Source organism: Oncorhynchus masou, chromosome 21 (genome assembly GCF_036934945.1).
Source record: "Oncorhynchus masou masou isolate Uvic2021 chromosome 21, UVic_Omas_1.1, whole genome shotgun sequence".
NCBI classification, from domain to species: domain Eukaryota; kingdom Metazoa; phylum Chordata; class Actinopteri; order Salmoniformes; family Salmonidae; genus Oncorhynchus; species Oncorhynchus masou.
The window spans coordinates 6482099-6501688 of record NC_088232.1 but is presented as its reverse complement, the minus strand read 5'-3'; the positions used below and the strand labels follow the sequence as shown (position 1 = coordinate 6501688).

The following is a 19590-nucleotide window of genomic DNA, read 5'->3' as shown; positions in this document are numbered from 1 at the left end:
CTAACAATAGGAGTCGTTGTTGTCAAGCTCCCATCTATCTATTTGTATTTGTGGATAATTCATTATTGTAATACTTTTTTGAATAATCGATGAGGGTTGTTGACGTCAACCGCCTGTATTATATGGAGAGAGATGCTATGCTATTAGCCTCATTCCATGAATATGCAAAGAAATCTTGAGACAACTCTGAAATAAAGTTGCCGGGATGTCACGTGTCCTACTTATATCAGTACATTTAACGTTAGCATTACAAAAATTATATTTGATCAAATAAACCTAATGTAGCAAATACGCCAATTTACATTTTTTTGTAGACCAAATTCGACACCCTCATTGACCTCCACACAAAAACTCCTTGCTTGGTGGGTGAAACGAAAAAAACGCCTCCTGTTGGAGGGAGACAGATTTTCCGCAGAGTTGGGCCTCTCGTCCTCTTTGGCTCCGGTGAGCTCCTGCAAGTCGAGCACTGCTGTCAAAGGATCCCTCCTCACAGGCCCCTGAGCCTGTGTATATCTGTGTGGCGATGTGGCTTGAATTTGAATGTTGTTTTTTTTGGATGATGTCGGCTCCCCCCCCCACAATGGATTTATTTTATACTTGTATAGTTTACCACCCGTACAGTAAGAAGCGGTATGCACCTCTAAAGATTGTTTGCGGACAGCCATAATACCGTAGAAGAAGAACGAAACATACGCGAACTGCGTGTCACTGTGAGCGGAAGTGAACAGTGACCAAGAATAATTTCCACGTTATCGTTTTAATTGTTATATAGACGCGTATTAACACACTGGAACTCAAAATATTAATAATTTAACTGCACAATATCACATACTTATCTCAGATATTCTTTAATTCGTGTTGGAGACAGGACTTGGTTGATAGTTATCTAATAGGTAATGCTATATAGCTGTTAGCTAACAATGGCTAACTGTATGGTTTTTCACACTCAAATAGCCTCCATCATGGAGGTGTTAGCGAATGCAGCAGTGACAGAGATCTGTAAACTCGTTGACGACGACTATGCAGTTCTTCGTTTGGAAATTTCGCAAAGCCAGAAAGAAAACAGGGGATTGCGGAGGAAACAACAACTATTGGAACTGAAGGTGGCACGGGACCGTGCAGATAGGACAATGAGAGAGCGCGTCCTCGCCAGTCGTCCCAGTAGTGTCAAGATCCTCGACCGATACAGAGGCATGGCAAGAGGTACATTTTGCAGAGGCTGCGGGGCTCCCCTCTGCGCATATGTTAAGATGTGTTACCCAGAATTGGGTCTTGGTCAGTTTTTGGATAGTATGCCATACTTCCCCTAATTACTTAGCTATCTTGTAAAAACATTTATTTACCAGGCAGGTCAATTAAGAACAAATTCTAATTTCACAAAGACACTCATTTTCTCACCAGATCCTTGATTTACTGACTTTCCTATTTTCATACTCAATTAAAATAACGTGAGGCATGGAAAAAAATCTATCAATAAATAATATATCTAGAAGTGATGAGTAGTCTTACCTTCCATCCTTGCCAATTGTAGACAGTGTCAATAGTGGACAATATAGCCTTGCGCATTGACAGTAACTCACTTAACCACCACTTTCCCCCCAATCACTCTCTCAGGTGAAGGACATCTCACTGGAGGCCACAGGAGCTTTGTGAAGCCAGCAGGACACAATACATGGAGAGATGACCAACCAATCACTGTTGATGAGAGGAGTGGAACCTCACCACAGCACGTTATTGTGATAGAGGTTAGTGTCATAACATAATAGTAAAAATGACAGGAGATCAAATGTGGCCTGTTTTATTTTAGAAAGGATTCCCTCTGCTATTAATTTGCTTACATGTACATCTTCATTTATCTGCTACAGGGGAGCTTGTGAGACTTCCCTACGACATTGTTATCCAATTCATCTCATGTACCGGTAATAACCTCCTCTCTTCTTGTGTCAGTCTGGAGATGCAGAGGCAGCAGGTCCTGGGGTCAAGCAGGAAAGGACTGAAGGAAAGGACCCAAGACACAACAGAGACATCCAGACTGGAGCATCGGCTGGAGTAGCGCCCCCTGTAGCCACGGAGGACCTCCCCAACGCCGTCGCCCCACAGGCCAGGCCCCGACGCAGCATCACGGAGGTCAGTGGAACGCTGAATACCATCCTCAAGTCAGAGAGACACAGAGACTATGACTGTAACACACAGGCTCTTACACACAGCAATTGACAACCGATCAGAACCAGAAAGACTGGGCCTGTTGCCACTGGGCTGCCCCACTGCTAGAGGTCTTCACAGGTCCCAAAAATTAAGCCTGTTCCAAAATGGAACTGGGGCTTTACCACCCTGTCCCAATATGCAAAAATACATAAAAAAAATATGGAGACCTGTTTTGAACGGACCTGAGGACAACTAGACCCGTTACGTATAGACTTGGTCAAATCCAGACCCCTTTTGTTTTAAACTACTTTATTAACGGAAGCTGATAAAGCAGGGGAGGAAGGATGAGAGAGGTGTCACTCAAGCAGGCGGGGGAGGGGCCGTACTGTGAGCGAGTGACAAGTGGAGGAGGGAGGAAGAGGTGAGTAGGCAACCAACCAAGCCGACTCGCGCTATAGTAGACTAATAGCTGCCGTAGCTAGGTTATTTATCATTAAATATGATTATGTAGTATCTATGACTGCATCAAACTGGAAGAAGCCAGTTAGCGAGCTAGGCTAATTAAGGCGGCAGTGCGTGCTTTCTCATCCAACAGGTACAAATAACAAAAACTCCATTCAGAATATTAAGTAGCAGCCTATCCTTGTCCTTCAACATTTAGTTCCGTTATTTTAATTCCATCTTCCATTGATTAGATATCTCCTAACTTTTGTCACGTAGTGAGGCCCTACGACTGTAGCCTGCATCTGCCTTGATGACTTATGATTGGCCAACAACAACCAGCTACACGCTCCACTCTCATGAAAAGCAAGAGCAGCGTCATAAATAATCACATTTTTCTCTCTCTACTGCAGCAGTTGCGTTCAGATCTGTATGGCTCATTCCAGTTAAGTCAGTTAAAATTACATATAACCAAGACCCGTGATATTATTTAGAATTCTGGATCCAAACCTGCTTAGGTCCCGGGTAAAGGTGGATACGTGAAGACCTCTACCTACTGCTCAAGAGTATTTACTGGTATTTCACCAGAGCCAGAGGACAGTTCATGGTGACGCATTAGATACTGGCGTCACCTGCCAAATGCAGGTAGATTTTGGCATTGTTGGGTAAGATGTCTATTTCACCAGCCACGTTGACGGGTGGTCAGTGCTCCACAGGGCGAGCTTTTCACTCGCTTTTGTGAATATAAATAGTCAAGTATGATCACATTTATAGTAAAATAAATGCTGCAGTAGTTGAAGTATTTCCGACGCTTTGTTTCATAGCTGCTAAATTAATCGCACAAAGTCAAATAACTACGAATCCTATATAGCCTATTCCAACTCGCGCTGCAACACTGCCTTGCTGGAGGCTGTGCGCACGTGAAGAGCTGAGTGAAATGTACAATTTTTTAGAAGAGCTGTGCACTGGCATAAAAGTTGGTTTAATTTACTTGAAACGAAAGTATTGAAGTGAGACTTTGTCCTTGTGTTTCTTGGCTATTTACATTTTGTTCACAAGCTAGGTTGTTTTTCTATGTTTGAGTTTCAACTGCTAGAGAAGAGAAGACAACGCTTCTACTCGTCAGACTCAATCTCAAAGTCGCTACCACGGTAACCTCCCGCCCTCAAAGGGGAAGGGGAAAATGTTTGTCTCATCTGATATTTTTGATTTATGTCACATAAAATGTTATTATTCAATGTACCACATTACGTACGTCTTACTAGTAATACATACAACATTTTTAGAAACATTACAAAGCATCTGTTTTTTTTGTTGTGTTTTGTTGGTGTAACTTTACTGGCCCAAAAAATATTTAAGGGTAAAAAATCTGAGTGGCTGGTGGACCAACATGTTTATTCCCTGCTGAAGGTGATGATCTGTCTTGTTCTTACGCTACAGAGATGGACCCTGGCAACATATCCTTGGGTTTAGAGACAGACTGATCTGTCTAGAGAGGACTGCAACCAGTACAGTAGTAGTGTGTACTCTGAAGGGTGCATAGATAAGAAAGGGGAGGTTGTAATCGTAGAGGTGACTGTGAAAGTGGAGGGCGAGGCTCCTCCCAAATGGAATGCAGATAGTCACCTAGGAGACCAACACTCACAGGGCAGAGATTTTAGATTACAGGGGAAGCTTAGAGACAAATCTAAACATCCCGACCCACTCCCCTTTATACTCGTTTAGGAATCGTGACCCAGTTTCCACATAGATGGCACCTTCCGATTCACACGACCGCGTCCTATTCGATCAGTTATGGAACTCGAAGGGCCAAGGTGCGGGGAAGGGGTGCAACAGTAAAGAGTTGCGGTTCCTCTGCAAGTTCTGTAACAAAGGCTTCAGCTGCCTCCAGAAGGTGGAGATCCACCAGAGGGTCCACACAGGAGAGAAATCCTTCAGCTGTACCCAGTGTCACATGCACTTTGTCCAGTTTGGTGGCCTGAAGAGGCACCATAGGGTTCACACGGGAGAAAGCCTTGCTTGCGAAAGTATTTACCCCCCCCTTGGCATTTTTCCTATTTTGTTGTCTTACAACCTGGAATTAAATTAGATTTTTATTTTTGGGGGGGGTGTATCATTTGATTTACACAACATGCCTACCACTTTGAAGATGCAAAATATCTTTTTGTGAAAAAAAGAGAAAAAAAACTGAACTTGATCATGCGTAACTTTTCACCCCCCCCCCCCCCCCCCAAAACTTTGTAGAGCAATCTTTTGCAGCTGCAAGTCTCTTGGTGTATGTCTCTATAAGCTTGGCACATCTTGCCAATGGGACTTTTGCCAATTCTTTTGCCACTGGGACTTTTGTTCCTTCAAGTTGGATGTGTCCTGCTGGTGTACAGCAATCTTTAAGTCATACCACAGATTCTCAATTGGATTGAGGCAATTCCAAGACATTTAAATGTTTTCCCTTAAACCACTCAAGTGTTGCTTTAGCAGTATGCTTAGGGTCGTTGTCATGCTGGAAGGTGAACCTCCGTCCTAGTCTCAAATCTCTGGAAGACTGAAACAGGTTTCCTTTAAGAATCTCCCTGTATTTAGCGCAATCCATCATTCCTTCAGTTCTGACCAGTTTCCCAGTCCCTACCGATGAAAAACATCCCCACAGCATACTGCCACCACCATGCTTCACTGTGGGGATTGGGTTCTCAGGGTGATGAGGTGTTGGGTTTGTGCCAGACATGATGGCCAAAAAGCAAAAATCTTAGTCTCATCTGACCAGAGTACCTTGTTTCATATGTTTTGGGGGTCTCCCAGATGCCTTTCGCAAACACCAAAGTGTTTGCTTATTTTTTTCCTTAAGCAATGGGTTTTTTCTGCTCTGTGGAATGTACGGCTTAAAGTGGTCCAATGGACAGATACTCCGATCTCCGCTGTGGAGCTTTGCAGCTCCTTCAGGGTTATATTTGGTCTCTTTGTTGCCTCTGATTATTGCCCTCATTGCCTGGTCCGTGAGTTTTGTTGGACGGCCCTCTCTTAGCAGGTTTGTTGTAGTTTCATATTCTTTCCATCTTTTAATAATTGATTTAACGGCGCTCCGTGGGATGTTCAAAGTTTTAGATATTTTTTTTAAGCCAACCCTGATCTGTATGTCTCCGCAACTTTGTCCCTGACCTGTTTTGAGAGCTCCTAGGTCTTGGTGGTGCCACTTGCTTTGTGGTGTAGCAGACTCTGGGGCCTTTCAGAACAGGTGTGTATATATACTGAGATCATGTGACACTTAGATTGCACACAGGTGGACTTTAATTAACTAATTATGTAATTGGTAATTGGTTGCACCAGATCTTATTTAGGGGCTTCATAGCAAAGAGGGTGAATACATATGCACGCACACACCACTTTTCTGTTGTTAAAAAAAAAAAAATTGAAACAAGTTATTTTTTTCACTCCACCAATTTGGACTATTTTGTGTATGTCCATTACATGAAATCCAAATAAAAATCCATTTAAATTACAGGTTGTAATGCAACAAAATAGGAAAAATGCCAAGGGGGATGAATACTTTGCAAGGCACTGTATAACTCGATAGCTTCTGACGTATCGATTAAATCCTGCATTAAAGACAAAGATCCTTTTAGCAGAAAGATCCACAAGGGCAACTGATTTCAATGTTGAATATTCCTGAGTAGAATATTGCGTCCAGATATTGTGTGATTTACATATTATGTTTGTACTGTGTAGGCTATATGATGTTCACAAATGCCTATTTCATTACTTTCATTACTTCCATTCAACTACTTAATTTTTTCCCCAAGACCCTTTAATGAGAAAATGAATGCTGTTCATCAAGTTCATGCATATTTTTAGTTTAATCTATGTGTGGTTTTTAGATGGTGTATTTAAAATTGTTTGTTTCATAAATACAAAATGGGATTTTTCATTCAGACTTTTATTGAGACTCTCTTTAGTATACATCACATCTGATCTCACCCTATTCTGCATACTCCCGACAGTGCTTTAGAACAAAAACACACTTACTAAATATACCAACACATACTCACACACTAACAAACACCTACTGTACACGTCAAAATAGTTTAGTCAGGTTTGTCTGACTTTTGACTTATCATAGCTGACTCAAATGTACCCAAAACATCATATTTATCTCCACCATGATGGATTTAACAACAATGAAGTCATTCTGTAACTACAGTACAGGACTCAAATGTAGGGGGAATGGGTAAACACTCCATATGGAAAGTACCTGTATGTCTGTGTAATCTGTATCACCTGTCTATTCCAGGAGGAGGAGGGTCCAGAGGTGCTGCTGGTGAAGGAGGAGGGGTGTGAGGAGGTTCTGGGGAACCCTGAGGGGACCATGATCACGGAGGACAACCAGACTACACCTCCTCCTGAACCCACAGAGGAACCAGCTGAGCAGCACAGGACTACACACAATCTCACTGAGGTGAGCCCACTGTGAACCTCTGTCTGAATGGTATTAGGTCAGTGCCTGTATCCACAAAGCCTCTCAGAGTAGGAGTGCTGATTTAGGATCAGTTTTTCCTTTTAGATCATGTGAAAAAGACTATGTAGACAGGTGAGGACCTGGTCCTCGATCAGCACTTTTACTCTGAGACTCTTTGTAAATACAGGCCCAGGTCTTGATACATTTTATCTAAAGTTTGGGACCATGCCCTTTAATTATCAAACCCTTAAAGAGTGTCAAGTAATCAAATCAATTAACACGTTTACATAGTATCACATCAACTAACATGTTTGCATAGTATTCATAGCAATCCCTCATTGCCCAATCAGAAGATGTTCCATAGCAGGGTGTTTATATCAGATTTCTTGATCCAACATCCTCTCACTCTGTATCTCTTACAGTCAGTAGACATGGAGGATGGGAAGATTGATCTGCTGGTAGTCAAAGAGGAGACAATAGAAGACGAACCAGAGAGCATTGATCTGCTGAGTGGACTAAAGATGGGGGAGCAAGGTAAGGGAGAAATACATATAGCCTACATACAGTAATAGATCTTCTGGGAATAGTGGGAATAGTGACCTTGCTATTATTATTTATTTATTTTCTTCATTCAGAAAGTTAAATCAATACAATTTATGTTTACATACGAAATACACAATGTATGAACTTCACCAGGTAATTGACTCCAAAAAAATCCAGATGTAGAGTTCTCTGCCATGTTTATAAAGTCAATTTTCTAACCTCTTCCTGCAGGTGGTTGGCTGGAGGCTAAAAGAGGAGACTGGGAAGCCATCTTGGATTCCCAGACCCAGACGGGTGCAGCCAAGAGCCCAGGGGACAACGTCATTGAGCAAGGCAGGACCAAAGGCGACATAGTGGAGGTCAGTGGATGGGACAGCGTCTTCAACTCTGGGCTGGGGAACAACACTGTTAACCACAACCAGAAACAGACATTCGAACACAAACCAACAACCGAACTTAGTCTTCATGACAGCAGACTTTCTGAGACCAGAGCGAGGCGTAGATTTGGTCTGCGGGGACGGACAGATTTCCAAATGCGGCAGAAGAGAACAGACACAGACTTGGCTCTCGATGTTCCTTCCTGCTCCTATAGTTGTGATTCAGAGAGACTGATGGCGCTTCAGGTCAAACCCCTAACAGGTGCTGCCTTCGGCCTGCCTTCTATAGGATCTATCAACTGGAAGATGGACCCTGCGACAACACAGACACTCCCTGGCCTTCATCCTCCTCACACTCTCCTAATGTTAAACCAGACCTCAGACAATGCCAGTGCCTCAACACTAAATGGCTTCACAAGCCCATTGACAAATGACAGTAGTAGTAATTCTATCATTAGATCTGGTGGCAAAGAAAAGCGCTTCCCGTGTTCGTTCTGTGGGAAAGCCTTCAGTTTCCCCAAACAGGTGGAGATCCACCAGAGGATGCACACAGGGGAGAAACCGTTCAGCTGTACTCAGTGTGATATGCGCTTTGCCCAGGCTGGTCACCTGAAGAGACACCAGAGGGTCCATACAGGGGAGAAACCCTACAGCTGTCTCCAGTGTGAGCAGAGGTTCTCCCACCAGCACCAGCTGAAGAGGCACCTGAAGGTCCACACGGGCGAGAGGCCGTACACCTGTACTCACTGTGGGAAGAGGTTTTCAGAGAAGAGCTACCTCAGGATACACCAACAGAAAATACACACAACCAGTGTATAGTGACATGTAATGTTGTACTAGTTAGTTTGTAGTTAATTCTATTGGGTTTGTATGTATCGTATGATGAGGCAGAGTAGATGATATGGTGATGGTTGGTGTGATGGTGTCTTTAAAAATGCTTCACTGATGAAGAGTGACAAACTTTGTCCCTATAGGATGAAACTGGTGATACATGTTTACTTGACATAAAGTAGTGAAGCTTTGTGTGATGTTTAACCTTTCCAAAGTATTCGACAATACATTTTTTTTAAATGAGGAAACCATTTTTTCAGAAAAAGTACAGAGAAAAGTTATTGTACTGGTCATGTATCGTTTTGTGCAATAAATTTACTGTACTTCAAAGTTGAGTGTATGACCATTTTGTTGAAGTTAAATACAAAACTGACTGTGCTGACTGACTTGGTTATTTTTGTATCATTGCAGGGACTGAGTTTCCCTTCCCATTCAAACCAAAACAATATACTTAATTCTTGAGTCAACACACATGGACATTTTATATAATACATTTGTATCCGTGTTAGAGATGGGCTTGTCTGTGGAGAAGATTTTATAATGTCATGTTTTGGTGTGTACAACAGAGTTGATTATAAAAACGTATATTTGTGTTTACAGTCTATAGTCCATGAGGACCTGCTGATATCCAGTGTTGATGGCGGGAGAGACTGGACCTCTGAAGCAGCTGGTCACAAACCCTGGCCCCAGATCAGAACCCTGGATCAGGAGCCGTCGCTCTTCCTTCCTGAGTCACAACCAGGACCAAACCATGAGGGACAGAGACTCCACCACCACACAGAACACAACCAGTGGACAGGTGGACTGAACAACCTCAGTCCTGGTGGTCATCAGAGAGACAGAGGCTCCGATCAGGGATCCAGTCTGCAGCCCAGACTCTTCTCTTCACAGTATCAGTGCAGGGATGGAGCAGGGCCTGGGGCTGATAGAGAGAGACCATCCTGTTCCTATGATACAAACACCACAGTATCCATGATGAACAGAGCAGCTCTCCCTGGGCTTCAGTCTTCACAGACAGTGGTGGGTGAACCCCCTGGGGGTATTCTAACAGGAAGTCTGTCTTCTTTAGGGTCTCGTCAAATGCCTTGCGACTGGGTTCATGGAAGGCCTGTGCCTGGACCTGAGTCTAGCCTTCCTCAGCTACTTCAGGGTTACCCCATCAATACGGACAGGTTCAGGATGGGCGTTCACAAGACGTACCTAGCCTATAACACAGCACACAATGCCAACAACACCCAAACAATGGCTAGATTTCAAGGAAGGAGCTCAAAGACTAACCACCTGAGGGTGGTGGCTCCTGCCTCTGCCACCTGTGGTGTCATTGGGTCACAACGTGGGAGGCCGAGTGTTAAGACGGACGCAGACAAGCCATACGCCTGCCCCACTTGTGGGAAGCGATTTACTGAGGCGAACTATGTGAAGAAGCACCAGACAGTTCACACCAAGGAGAGGCCCTTCAAGTGCAAAGTATGTTACAGGAGCTTCTCCTTCCTGAGTAGCCTTATCAGACATAGGAGTGTCCACAATGGGGAGAAATCGTAGCAGTGTGGCTTGAGATTTACACAGAGGACATCTCGGAACCATTCTGTAGCTGACATACAAGGCATTCGTAAAGTATGCAGTCCCCTTGACTTTTTCCACATTTTATTACATAACAACATTCTAAAAATGGATTAAATAAAAAAAATTCCCTCATCAATCTACACACAATACCCCATAATGGCAAAGCAAAACAGTTTAGACATTTATGCTACTGTATTAAAAATAAAAATAACTGTACAATTTTACTTAAGTATTCCGACCCTTTGCTATGAGACTCGAAATTCAGGTTAGGTGCATCCTGATTCCTTTTATCATGCTTGAGATATTTCTACAACTTGGAGTCCACTTGTAGTAAATTCAATTGATTGGACATGATTTTGAAAGTCACACACCTGTCTATATAAGGTCCTACAGTTGACACTGCATGTCAGAAAAAAAACCAAGCCATGAGGTTGAAGGAATTGTCTGTAGAGCTCTGAGACAGGATTGTGTCGAGGCATAGATCTGGGGAAGGGTAGCATAAAAATTCTGCAGCATTGAAGGTCCCCGAAAACTCATTGGCCTCCATCATTCTTGATTGGGAGAAGTTTGGAATCGACAAGACACTTCCTTGGGCTGGCCAAACTGAACAATCGGCGGAGAAGGGCCTCGGTCAGGGAGGTGACCAAGAAACCCAATGGTCATTCTGACAGAGCTCCAGAGTTTGTCTGTGGAGATGGGAGAACCTTCCAGAAGGACAACCATCTCTATAACGTTCCACTAATCAGGCCTTTATGGTAGTGGGCAGACAGAAGCCACTCCTCAGTAAAAGGCACGACAGCCCGCTTGGAGTTTTCCAAACGGCACCTAAAAGACTCAGACCACAATTCTCTGGTATGATGAAACCAAGATTTAACTCTTTGGCCTGAATGCCAAGAGTCACGTCTGGAGGAAACCTGGCACCAACCCTACGGTGAAGCATGGTGGTGGCAGCATCATGCTGTGGGGGTGTTTTTCCAGCAGCAGGGACTGAGAGACTAGTCAGGATTGAGGGAAAGATGAACGGAGCAAAGTACAGAGAGATCCTTGATGAAAACCTGCTCCAGATCGCTCAGGACCTCCGACTGGGGCGAAGGTTCACCTTCCAACAGGACAACAACCCTAAGCACACAGCCAAGACAACGCAAGAGTCTCTGCATATCCTTGAGTGGCCCAGCCAGAGTCCGGACTTGAACCTGATCTAATATCTTTGGAGAGACCAGAAAATAGCTGTGCAGCGACGCTCCCCATCCAACCTGACAGAGCTTGAGCAGATCTGCAGAAAATAAATGGGGGAAAACTTCCCAAATACATGTGTGCCAAGCTTGTAGTGTCATACTTGAGGCTGTAGACTTGAGGCTGTAATCACTGCCAAAGGTGTGTCAACAAAGTACTGAGTAAATGGTCTGAATACTTATGTAAATGTGATGTTTGAGTTTTTATTTGTTATAAATGTGCAAACATTTTTACATGATGGGTTATGTTGTGTAAATTTGAGGGGTGAAAACAATTGAATCATTTTAAGAATAAAGCTATAATGTAACAAAATGTGGAATAAGTCAAGGGGTCTGAATACTTTCCTAATGCACCGTAGTTATGTTGAGTGTCTTGGGCTAAGAGGGTAATTAACAACATACCACTCATTAATCCTTTAATTTACCAATTGAAACAGGCTTGTTGTGTAAATACATATTTTTAGAGAGAGTAAACCTAGGCTAGAACAAGGACAATTTAATATTTAACTTATTGAGGTAATATAGATGGAATAAATGTATTCATTGTAATTTTCTCCTCTCGACTTGAAAGACACTGATCATAGGAGATTTGACGTGTTGCGTAATAAGCCGAAACCGTAATTCACTGAACAGCGCGCATCACTTTTTCATTTAACCGCACCCTTTGAGCTATGACGCCGAACAAACGGAAGTGACCAATAACAATTTCCACGTTAAGGTTATTGTCATTTAGACGTTTAATAACACACTGGACCATTGTTAATTTAACTGCATAGCATCACATACTTACCTCAGGTTGGGTTTAATTCGCGTTAGCTAACAATGGCTAACTGTGACGGTATGGTTTTTCACACTCAAATAGCCTCCATTATGGAGGTTCTAGCGAATGCAGCAGTGACAGAAATCTGTAAACTCGTAGACGACGACTATGCAGTGTTTCGTTTGGAAATAACTCAAAGCCAGAAAGAAAACAGGGCTTTGCGGAGGAAACTACAGCTACTGGAACTGAAGGTATCACGGGAGCGCGTCCTAGTGAGTCGTCCCAATAGTGTCAAGATCCTGGACCGATACAGAGGAATGGCAAGAGGTACATTTTGCTGAATGCCGAGGCTGCGCGGCCTGTCGCCCTGTTCCCCTCTGCTCGTGTTCAGATGTGTTGACCAGATTTTGAACTTGGTCAGTTTTTGGATAGTATGCAATACTGCCCTGACAGCCATCTTGCACCATTATTGTTATTTACCAGGCAGGTCAATTAAGAAAAGTATTATTGCACGAAGACATAATTGCCTTGTCCAAATACCTATATTTGCTTTCTAAATTGTAGGTATTTTAGGTATGTGAATTTTCTAAAAATGGAGTATGCTTTGAATGCTAGTATGTTATAGTCATGTCGGCTTTTCATCTAGTAGAAGTCAATGCTCACTTTCGAGTAAGACTCACTTGTGTTTGACAACAGCTGATGAGTTTGACAACAGGAATGAGTGAATGAACGAATGGCGGGAAACGTCGAAAATTAGATGACGCATTATCAGTATTATGCGGAGTCCATAACGATTCAGGATAAGAACATCTCAGACTTCTCTGTATTCAAGACAACTGGGAACTGGAAAATTGACTGGAAATTGCAAGTCGGAAAATCGGGCATCTTTCTAGAGCTCCGACTTCCCTTACCTGAAGATCACTGATGTCATTATTTGACCTCGGTTATTTCCGAGTTCCCAGTCTTGAAAGCACATTGAGCCCCACTGTCTCACGTCACGTGGCGTCGTCCCTTAACGGGGTGCAGGCAGAATCGACACACTATCTCATGTAAGACAATGGATTAGCCTTGTGTGTTGGCATTTGTTGCTTACTGTATTATTTTTTTACTAACCAGTAGGTTCTAAATAGTATGTAATACGATTATTACACAGTATGCAGTAAGTATTAGGCAAGCCAGATTTCGGACACTGCCATAAAGTATCATGTTCTGACCAGATTCTTTATTTACTTAATTTCTTATTTTCATACTCAATTAAAATAATGTGATGCATGGAACATAATCAATCAATAAATAGCATATCAAGAAGTTATGAGAAGTGTTACCTTGCCAATTGTAAACTGTCAATAGTGTACAATATTGCGTTGAGTATTGACAGTACCTGCCTTAACCACCACTTTTCCCCCAATCACTCTCTCAGGACATCTTGCTGGAGGACACAGGAGCTTTGTGAAGCCAGCGGGACCCAATGCGTGGAGAGATGACCAACCAATCACTGTTGATGAGGGGAATGGAACCTCAACCCAGCATGTTATTTTGATAGAGGTTAGTATCAGTGTTACATCAAAAATGATAGTACATCAAATGTGGCTCGAATTGGCACCTCATCTCATAGGAAAAGACACGCAAGACTGACGGAAACATCCAGTCACACATTCGGATTTGTCACCTCAAGCCCAAATATATCATACTTTGACTAAAATGATGACTTATTGACTTATGCCGTTGTGCAACATCACGGGTAAGCTCTGGCCATCATCTTTCAGCTTGAAAAAGCGGATTTCTACTGGTGCCCGATTCACAAAGTCAAATCCAAATTATATTTGGGCTTATGAGCCCTTCCCAGCGATGAAGAGTAAAAAAATATATTATAATTATAAAAAAGAAAATTATAATAATAACAAAACAAATAAGAACACGAGGAATAAAATACAAGAGTGGAGCTATATACAGGGAGTACCAGTTCCAGATCAGTGTATGAGGTATTAGATATGTATGTGAAGGCAGGGTAAATTGACTAGGCATCAGGATAGATAATAGGAGTAAAATAAAGAACAGAGTAACAGCTGCATATTTTGAGTGTAAAATGTTGTGTGTGTGTGTGTTTACACTGAGTGTACAAAACATTAAGAACACCTGCTCCTCCATAACAGACTGACCATGTGAATCCAGGTGAAAGCCATGATACCTAATAAGGGATCAGAAAGGTATTGGGATGTTCAGAAAATCAGGCAATTTTGTATGATCTTCTGTGTAGAAAAGAACATCATCATTGATGATATTTTTTCTTCCCCAGTCTGACTTAGTGACTGGTCGAGTCCACTCTGTTCTATTGAGGCTTGTGGGCATTGTAGAGGGAGACACACATGTGCTCCTGAGTCTTATCTTTCGGGGGGGGGGGGGTCATAATATTTTGTAGCTTAAACCGTTCAAACGGTAGAGCAACATTTCATTTGTAGGACGAAAACAGAAACCGTCTGTTTATTACAACCGCATCTAGCGGCTACCGGAGGTTACTGACGTAACTTGGGTTCTATGAACCAAGCGTATTTTATTTCATAGTTTATCTCGCGACCCCATTTTCAATTTATGGACCCTAGTTTGGGAAATGTTTGCCTAGTCAGTGCAATATAGGGTTAGTGCAGATAATTCGGGTAACCAATGAATTAACTATTTAGCAGTGGCTATTTTAATTTCTCCAGTTTCTCTGGACTAAAACCCAACTATGTTACGGATTGAGTCTTTAAAAGATACAAACATTAAATTGCCATGTGGTCTCCAAATTAGATGGCCGAATGGTGAAGTCGATGTGCTTGGTGTACATATCCCAGAAAAGTTGAGCTATCTTGCAACTATTAACTTTGATCGAAAACTTAGCAAAATAGATTGAATCTTGAAACTGTTTTACATGAAGATTACCCTGACTAATTCTCTAGTGATATCGTAGTTTACATATTTATTTATTCATGGCTTTACCGTCTCCAGGAGGATCATTTTTCAAAAAAATGCGAGGGAAAAAAACATTTAACTTTATTTGGAATGGCAAACCAGATTAACTAGTATATTTATATAACGAACATGAGTTTGGAGGGTTAAAACTATTAAATATGAAGGCACTAATCCTCTCTTAAAGCCTCCATTGTACCAACATTTTATCTAAATCCAAACTGGTTTTCTCGCAAGGTACTAACTAAGAGAGGCCCAACATATGTTTAAGAGTGGGCTCTTTGCCTTTTTGTAGATTAAAACCATACATTTTCGATGGATTGACAATAGATCCCTGTTTAAAGTATCCTCCTTTTTAAATGAGTTGGCTACACTTAAAATGGCATCCTCCAGAAAAGGCAGATCCAATATTGCAGCAAATAATATAGCTAAACTCCAATGGATTGATAGAGATAATAAACTATTTTCTTGGTTAAAATTTTACAAAGGGTATAATATTTATGAAGTACATTGTAAACAAGAACGGTAAAATTGTCACTCAAGCAATTAACGGTGTATGGAGGTCTATGCTCAATACAAAATTAAAACCAACTCATCGCTCTGCCACAAATTTGAAGATGCCGTTACTTAAAGAGTTAGTCTGTCTGACACCTATTTAAAATCATAAATTACTTCAAATGATTAGTGTAAATCGAAAAATGTTTGTTTCACTTAAAGTCAAAAGGTTTGTATCAAATTCAGGTCAGTTGGGAACAGGTTTTTGATGTCCCAACACCTTGGCATCGGGTCTATGAAGTGACATGTAGTACAACAACTGACACGTCAATTTAAGCTATTATATAAAATACCTGCTGCAAAAAGAATGTTAAATATGGGGCATTGAACAGTCAGCCTTGTGCAGACTCTGCCACGAGGGAACGGAACTAATACTACATTTTAATACAACATTTTATGGTACTGTTCATCAGTGATTCGCTTTTGGAGTCAGGTCCAGGAATGGTCGTTGTGTCATATTAGGGTTCAGCTGGACCTGCAGAATGTTGTTGCTGCATCTGGAAAAAACACAATCAGTCAGTGGGGAAATATCATTATACTGTTGGGTAAGGTATTTATTTTTCGGGAATTATCAGTAGAAATGTTAGAAATAGTTACGGTTCGGGACCCTCGTAAGACATCATAGTAAAATGGAGGGATGTATTGCAAAAGGAAATAGAAATGCATGATGCTGGGAAAGATGTGTTCATCTGTGTATAGCGGAGGATTGGGGTTAAGATCAGAATGCATGGTGGATTGGCTGCTGTGGGTGAAAATGTAGCACTTGAAGGGGAAATTAGGAATATATATGTATAATTATTTAACTACAGGTAACTTAGATGTGAGCGAAATAGCTGTAAGTAGAAGTATTGTTGTCCATTAGTTTACTCTAATTATGGTATGGATGGTAAGGTAGGGTGGGGGAAAAAAAAACATTTTAAAAAACAAAACAAAAAACACCTGATTTCTATGTATTTGATGCCATTCCATTCGCTCCATTCCAGCCATTATTATGAGCCGTCCTCCCCTCAGCCACATCCTGTGACAGAAACAAAACTATTTATGGCTTTATCAAATTAGGATCTTACCAGGAAGCCAATAAATAAAGGGAGCATGAGTTGTAGTTTGGGTAGGCCAACATCCATGTAGTACAAAGGCACATCCAACAGCACCTTGAATAGATCCAGGAGTATCGACATCACCTGGAATAGACCAAATTACTGTTGTCCGTTAGAACGGCTACATTTTCTGGCGCCACATGTCGGCATCGGTTTGGACATGATGCTGTAGCCAGCATTCATGTCAACTACACTTTTGAAATGTAGGCTTTTTCAGTATGTACATGGAAAATATTAATATTATTCTGATGTTGGCCTCTGATCCAATTCTGATCGGAGAAATTGTTTTGATATTGTGATTTTTTTTTTGTGTGTGATTATTTTTTCTTGTCGATCATGACAACTCCTCTATATTTTTCTTGTCCGACGACTTATTTTTTTACTTGTCCCGGACAACAAATGTTAATGTCGAGGCTTGCAGATTCATGACTGTCATGCTTGCGCCATTACTACGAAGAAAACTGCTTGTTACCGCAAATATTTTTAATTGTGCTCCTACATTTTTAATCTTAGGCTCACACGTGCTCCTTGTAAAAAAAAGGTCAGTGTAGAGCCCTGCTGATGGGCCCCGGTTTTGAGAGTCAGCGTGGCGGAGCAGTTGTTGTCTACCCCCACCACTTGGGGCTGGCCCTTTTACCGATAATCAACTCCTCTCTTCTTGTCAGTCTGCAGATGCAGAGGCTGCAGGTCCTGGAGGATCATCTCTGGTCAAGCAGGAGAGGACTGAAGGAGAGGACCCAACACACAGCAGAGACATCCAGACTGAAGCAGCGGCTGGAGTGGTGCCCACTGTGGCCGTGGAGGACCTCACCACCACGCCCCAGCACAGGACCCGACCCAGCATCACGGAGGTCAGTGGAACGCTGAACGCCGTCCTCAAGTCTGAGACATACACCGAGACACACAGGCTCTTACACACAGGATCTGACCACGGATCAGACCCAGAGAGACTGTTGTTGGGGAGACCTGGCTGTTCTCCTGCTCCTGACTCAAAGTATTTACTTTATGGAAGCCCAAGCCCAAGGACGGTTCATTCCCATGAGGACTCGGGTGATGCGTTAGAGACTGGCAATGATCTGTCTCGTTCTTATACTACAGCGATGGACCCTGGCATCATGCCCTTGGTATTAGAGACACAGACTGATCTGTCTAGAGGGGACTGGAACCAGTACAGTAGTAGTATATACTCTGAAGGGTGCATAGATAAGATAAGGGTGGTTATGGCGATAGATGAGGTGACTGTGAAAATGGAAGGTGACGCTCCTCTGACATGTAATGCTGGCAAGACTCATTTATGGGAAAGATACTCGCAGAGCAACACCAGTGACTTAGACTGCAGGGATAGGTTAGAGACAAATCTAAATGTCGCGACCCACTCTTCTTTACACGCGGTCAGAGATCGCGACCCAGTATCCCCGTCGATGGCACCTTATGATTCACATGGCAGCATCTTTTTCGATCAGGTATTTAACTCTGACGACAGGGCTAGAGACGAGTGTCGGGGAGGGGGAGCAATGTCAAGCAATAGTAAAGAGAAACGGTTCCTTTGCATGTTCTGTAACAAAGGCTTTAGCTGCCTCCAGAAGATGGAGATCCACCAGAGGGTCCACACAGGGGAGAATCCCTTCAGCTGTACCCAGTGTGAGAAGAGATTCTCTCGCCAGGACCACTTGAAGAGGCACCAGAGGGTCCACACAGGGGAGAAACCATTTAGCTGCCCCCAGTGTGAGAAGAGGTTCTCCCAGGCTGGTGACCTGAAGAGGCACCAAAGGGTCCACACTGGGGAGAAACCCTTTAGCTGTACCCAGTGTCACATGCGCTTTGCCCTGGCTGGCAATCTGAAGATGCACCTGAAGGTCCACAAGGGAGAGAGGCCGTTCACTAGTATGCTTTGCGGGAAGACGTTCTCAGAGAGGAGCTACCTCAGGACACACCAGCAGAAAACACATCCCGCTGTATAATATAGAAAAGTAACCATTCGGCTCGATTGCTTCTGACGTTTAGTTCAAACCCTGCATTAAATTCAAAGATACATTTTTATTGTTGTTAGCTGAAAAGATCCACAGATGCATTTGGAATAACGAAAGTAAACAGATTTCAGTGCTGGATATTCCTGGGTAGAATATTGCATCCAGACATTGTGTGATATACAGTGCCTTCAGAAAGTATTCACATCCCTCGACTTTCTCTACATTTCATTCTAACAGCCTTCATTTCAAATTGATGAAATTGAGATTGCCTTTTTACAAATGAATAAAAAATGATAAGCTGGAATGTCTGAAGTATTCAACTCCTTTATTATGGCAAGCCAAAATAATGTGTTTAACAAGTCACAAGTTGCATAGAGTGAGTATGTGCAATAATAGTGTTTAACATGATTTTTGAATGACTGCTCATCTCTGTTCCCCACACATACAATTATCTATCTGTAAAGTTCCTCAGTCAAGCAGTGAATTTCAAACACCAAGGAGGTTTTCCAATGGTAGATCGGTAAACATAAAAAAATAGACATGGAATATCCCTTTGAGCATGGTGAAGTTCATACACTTTGGATGGTGTATGAATACACCCAGTCACTACAAAGATACCAATGTCCTTCCTAACTCTGTTGCCGGAGAGGAAGGAAACCGTTCAGGGATTTCACCATGAGGCC

General features: G+C 42.4%; 2 protein-coding genes across 3 annotated transcripts; both read left to right on the top strand.

Annotated features, from left to right (window-relative positions):
- The first annotated feature begins 690 nt into the window (after positions 1–690).
- Positions 691–11892, top strand: LOC135507638 (neurotrophin receptor-interacting factor homolog). 2 transcript variants are annotated; one of them, XM_064927214.1, is made up of 7 exons: positions 691–1203; positions 1615–1745; positions 1948–2127; positions 6869–7033; positions 7456–7567; positions 7808–7935; positions 9385–11892. In XM_064927214.1, exons 1-7 carry the CDS (start codon positions 921–923, stop codon positions 10324–10326), a joined length of 1941 nt encoding a protein of 646 aa, XP_064783286.1. In that variant the 5' UTR covers positions 691–920; the 3' UTR covers positions 10327–11892. The 2 variants fall into 2 exon arrangements, with proteins under 2 accessions (XP_064783286.1, XP_064783287.1); XM_064927215.1 differs by lacking the exon at positions 9385–11892 and having other exon boundaries at positions 7808–9161.
- Positions 11893–12282: 390 nt separating this feature from the next.
- On the top strand, positions 12283–19211 carry LOC135507675 (gastrula zinc finger protein 5-1-like). Its single transcript, XM_064927271.1, has 3 exons — positions 12283–12666; positions 13760–13884; positions 17603–19211. Exons 1-3 carry the CDS (start codon positions 12402–12404, stop codon positions 18896–18898), a joined length of 1686 nt encoding a protein of 561 aa, XP_064783343.1. The 5' UTR covers positions 12283–12401; the 3' UTR covers positions 18899–19211.
- Positions 19212–19590: the final 379 nt, after the last annotated feature.

Coding starts and splice junctions, on each gene's coding strand:
- LOC135507638 (XM_064927214.1), top strand. CDS start 921: ATGGCTAACTGTATGGTTTTTCACACTCAAATAGCCTCCATCATGGAG. Junction 7,034..7,455: donor CTACACACAATCTCACTGAG/GTGAGCCCACTG, acceptor TATCTCTTACAG/TCAGTAGACATGGAGGATGG. Junction 7,568..7,807: donor ACTAAAGATGGGGGAGCAAG/GTAAGGGAGAAA, acceptor CTCTTCCTGCAG/GTGGTTGGCTGGAGGCTAAA.
- LOC135507675 (XM_064927271.1), top strand. CDS start 12,402: ATGGCTAACTGTGACGGTATGGTTTTTCACACTCAAATAGCCTCCATT. Junction 12,667..13,759: donor ATACAGAGGAATGGCAAGAG/GTACATTTTGCT, acceptor TCACTCTCTCAG/GACATCTTGCTGGAGGACAC. Junction 13,885..17,602: donor AGCATGTTATTTTGATAGAG/GTTAGTATCAGT, acceptor TCTTCTTGTCAG/TCTGCAGATGCAGAGGCTGC.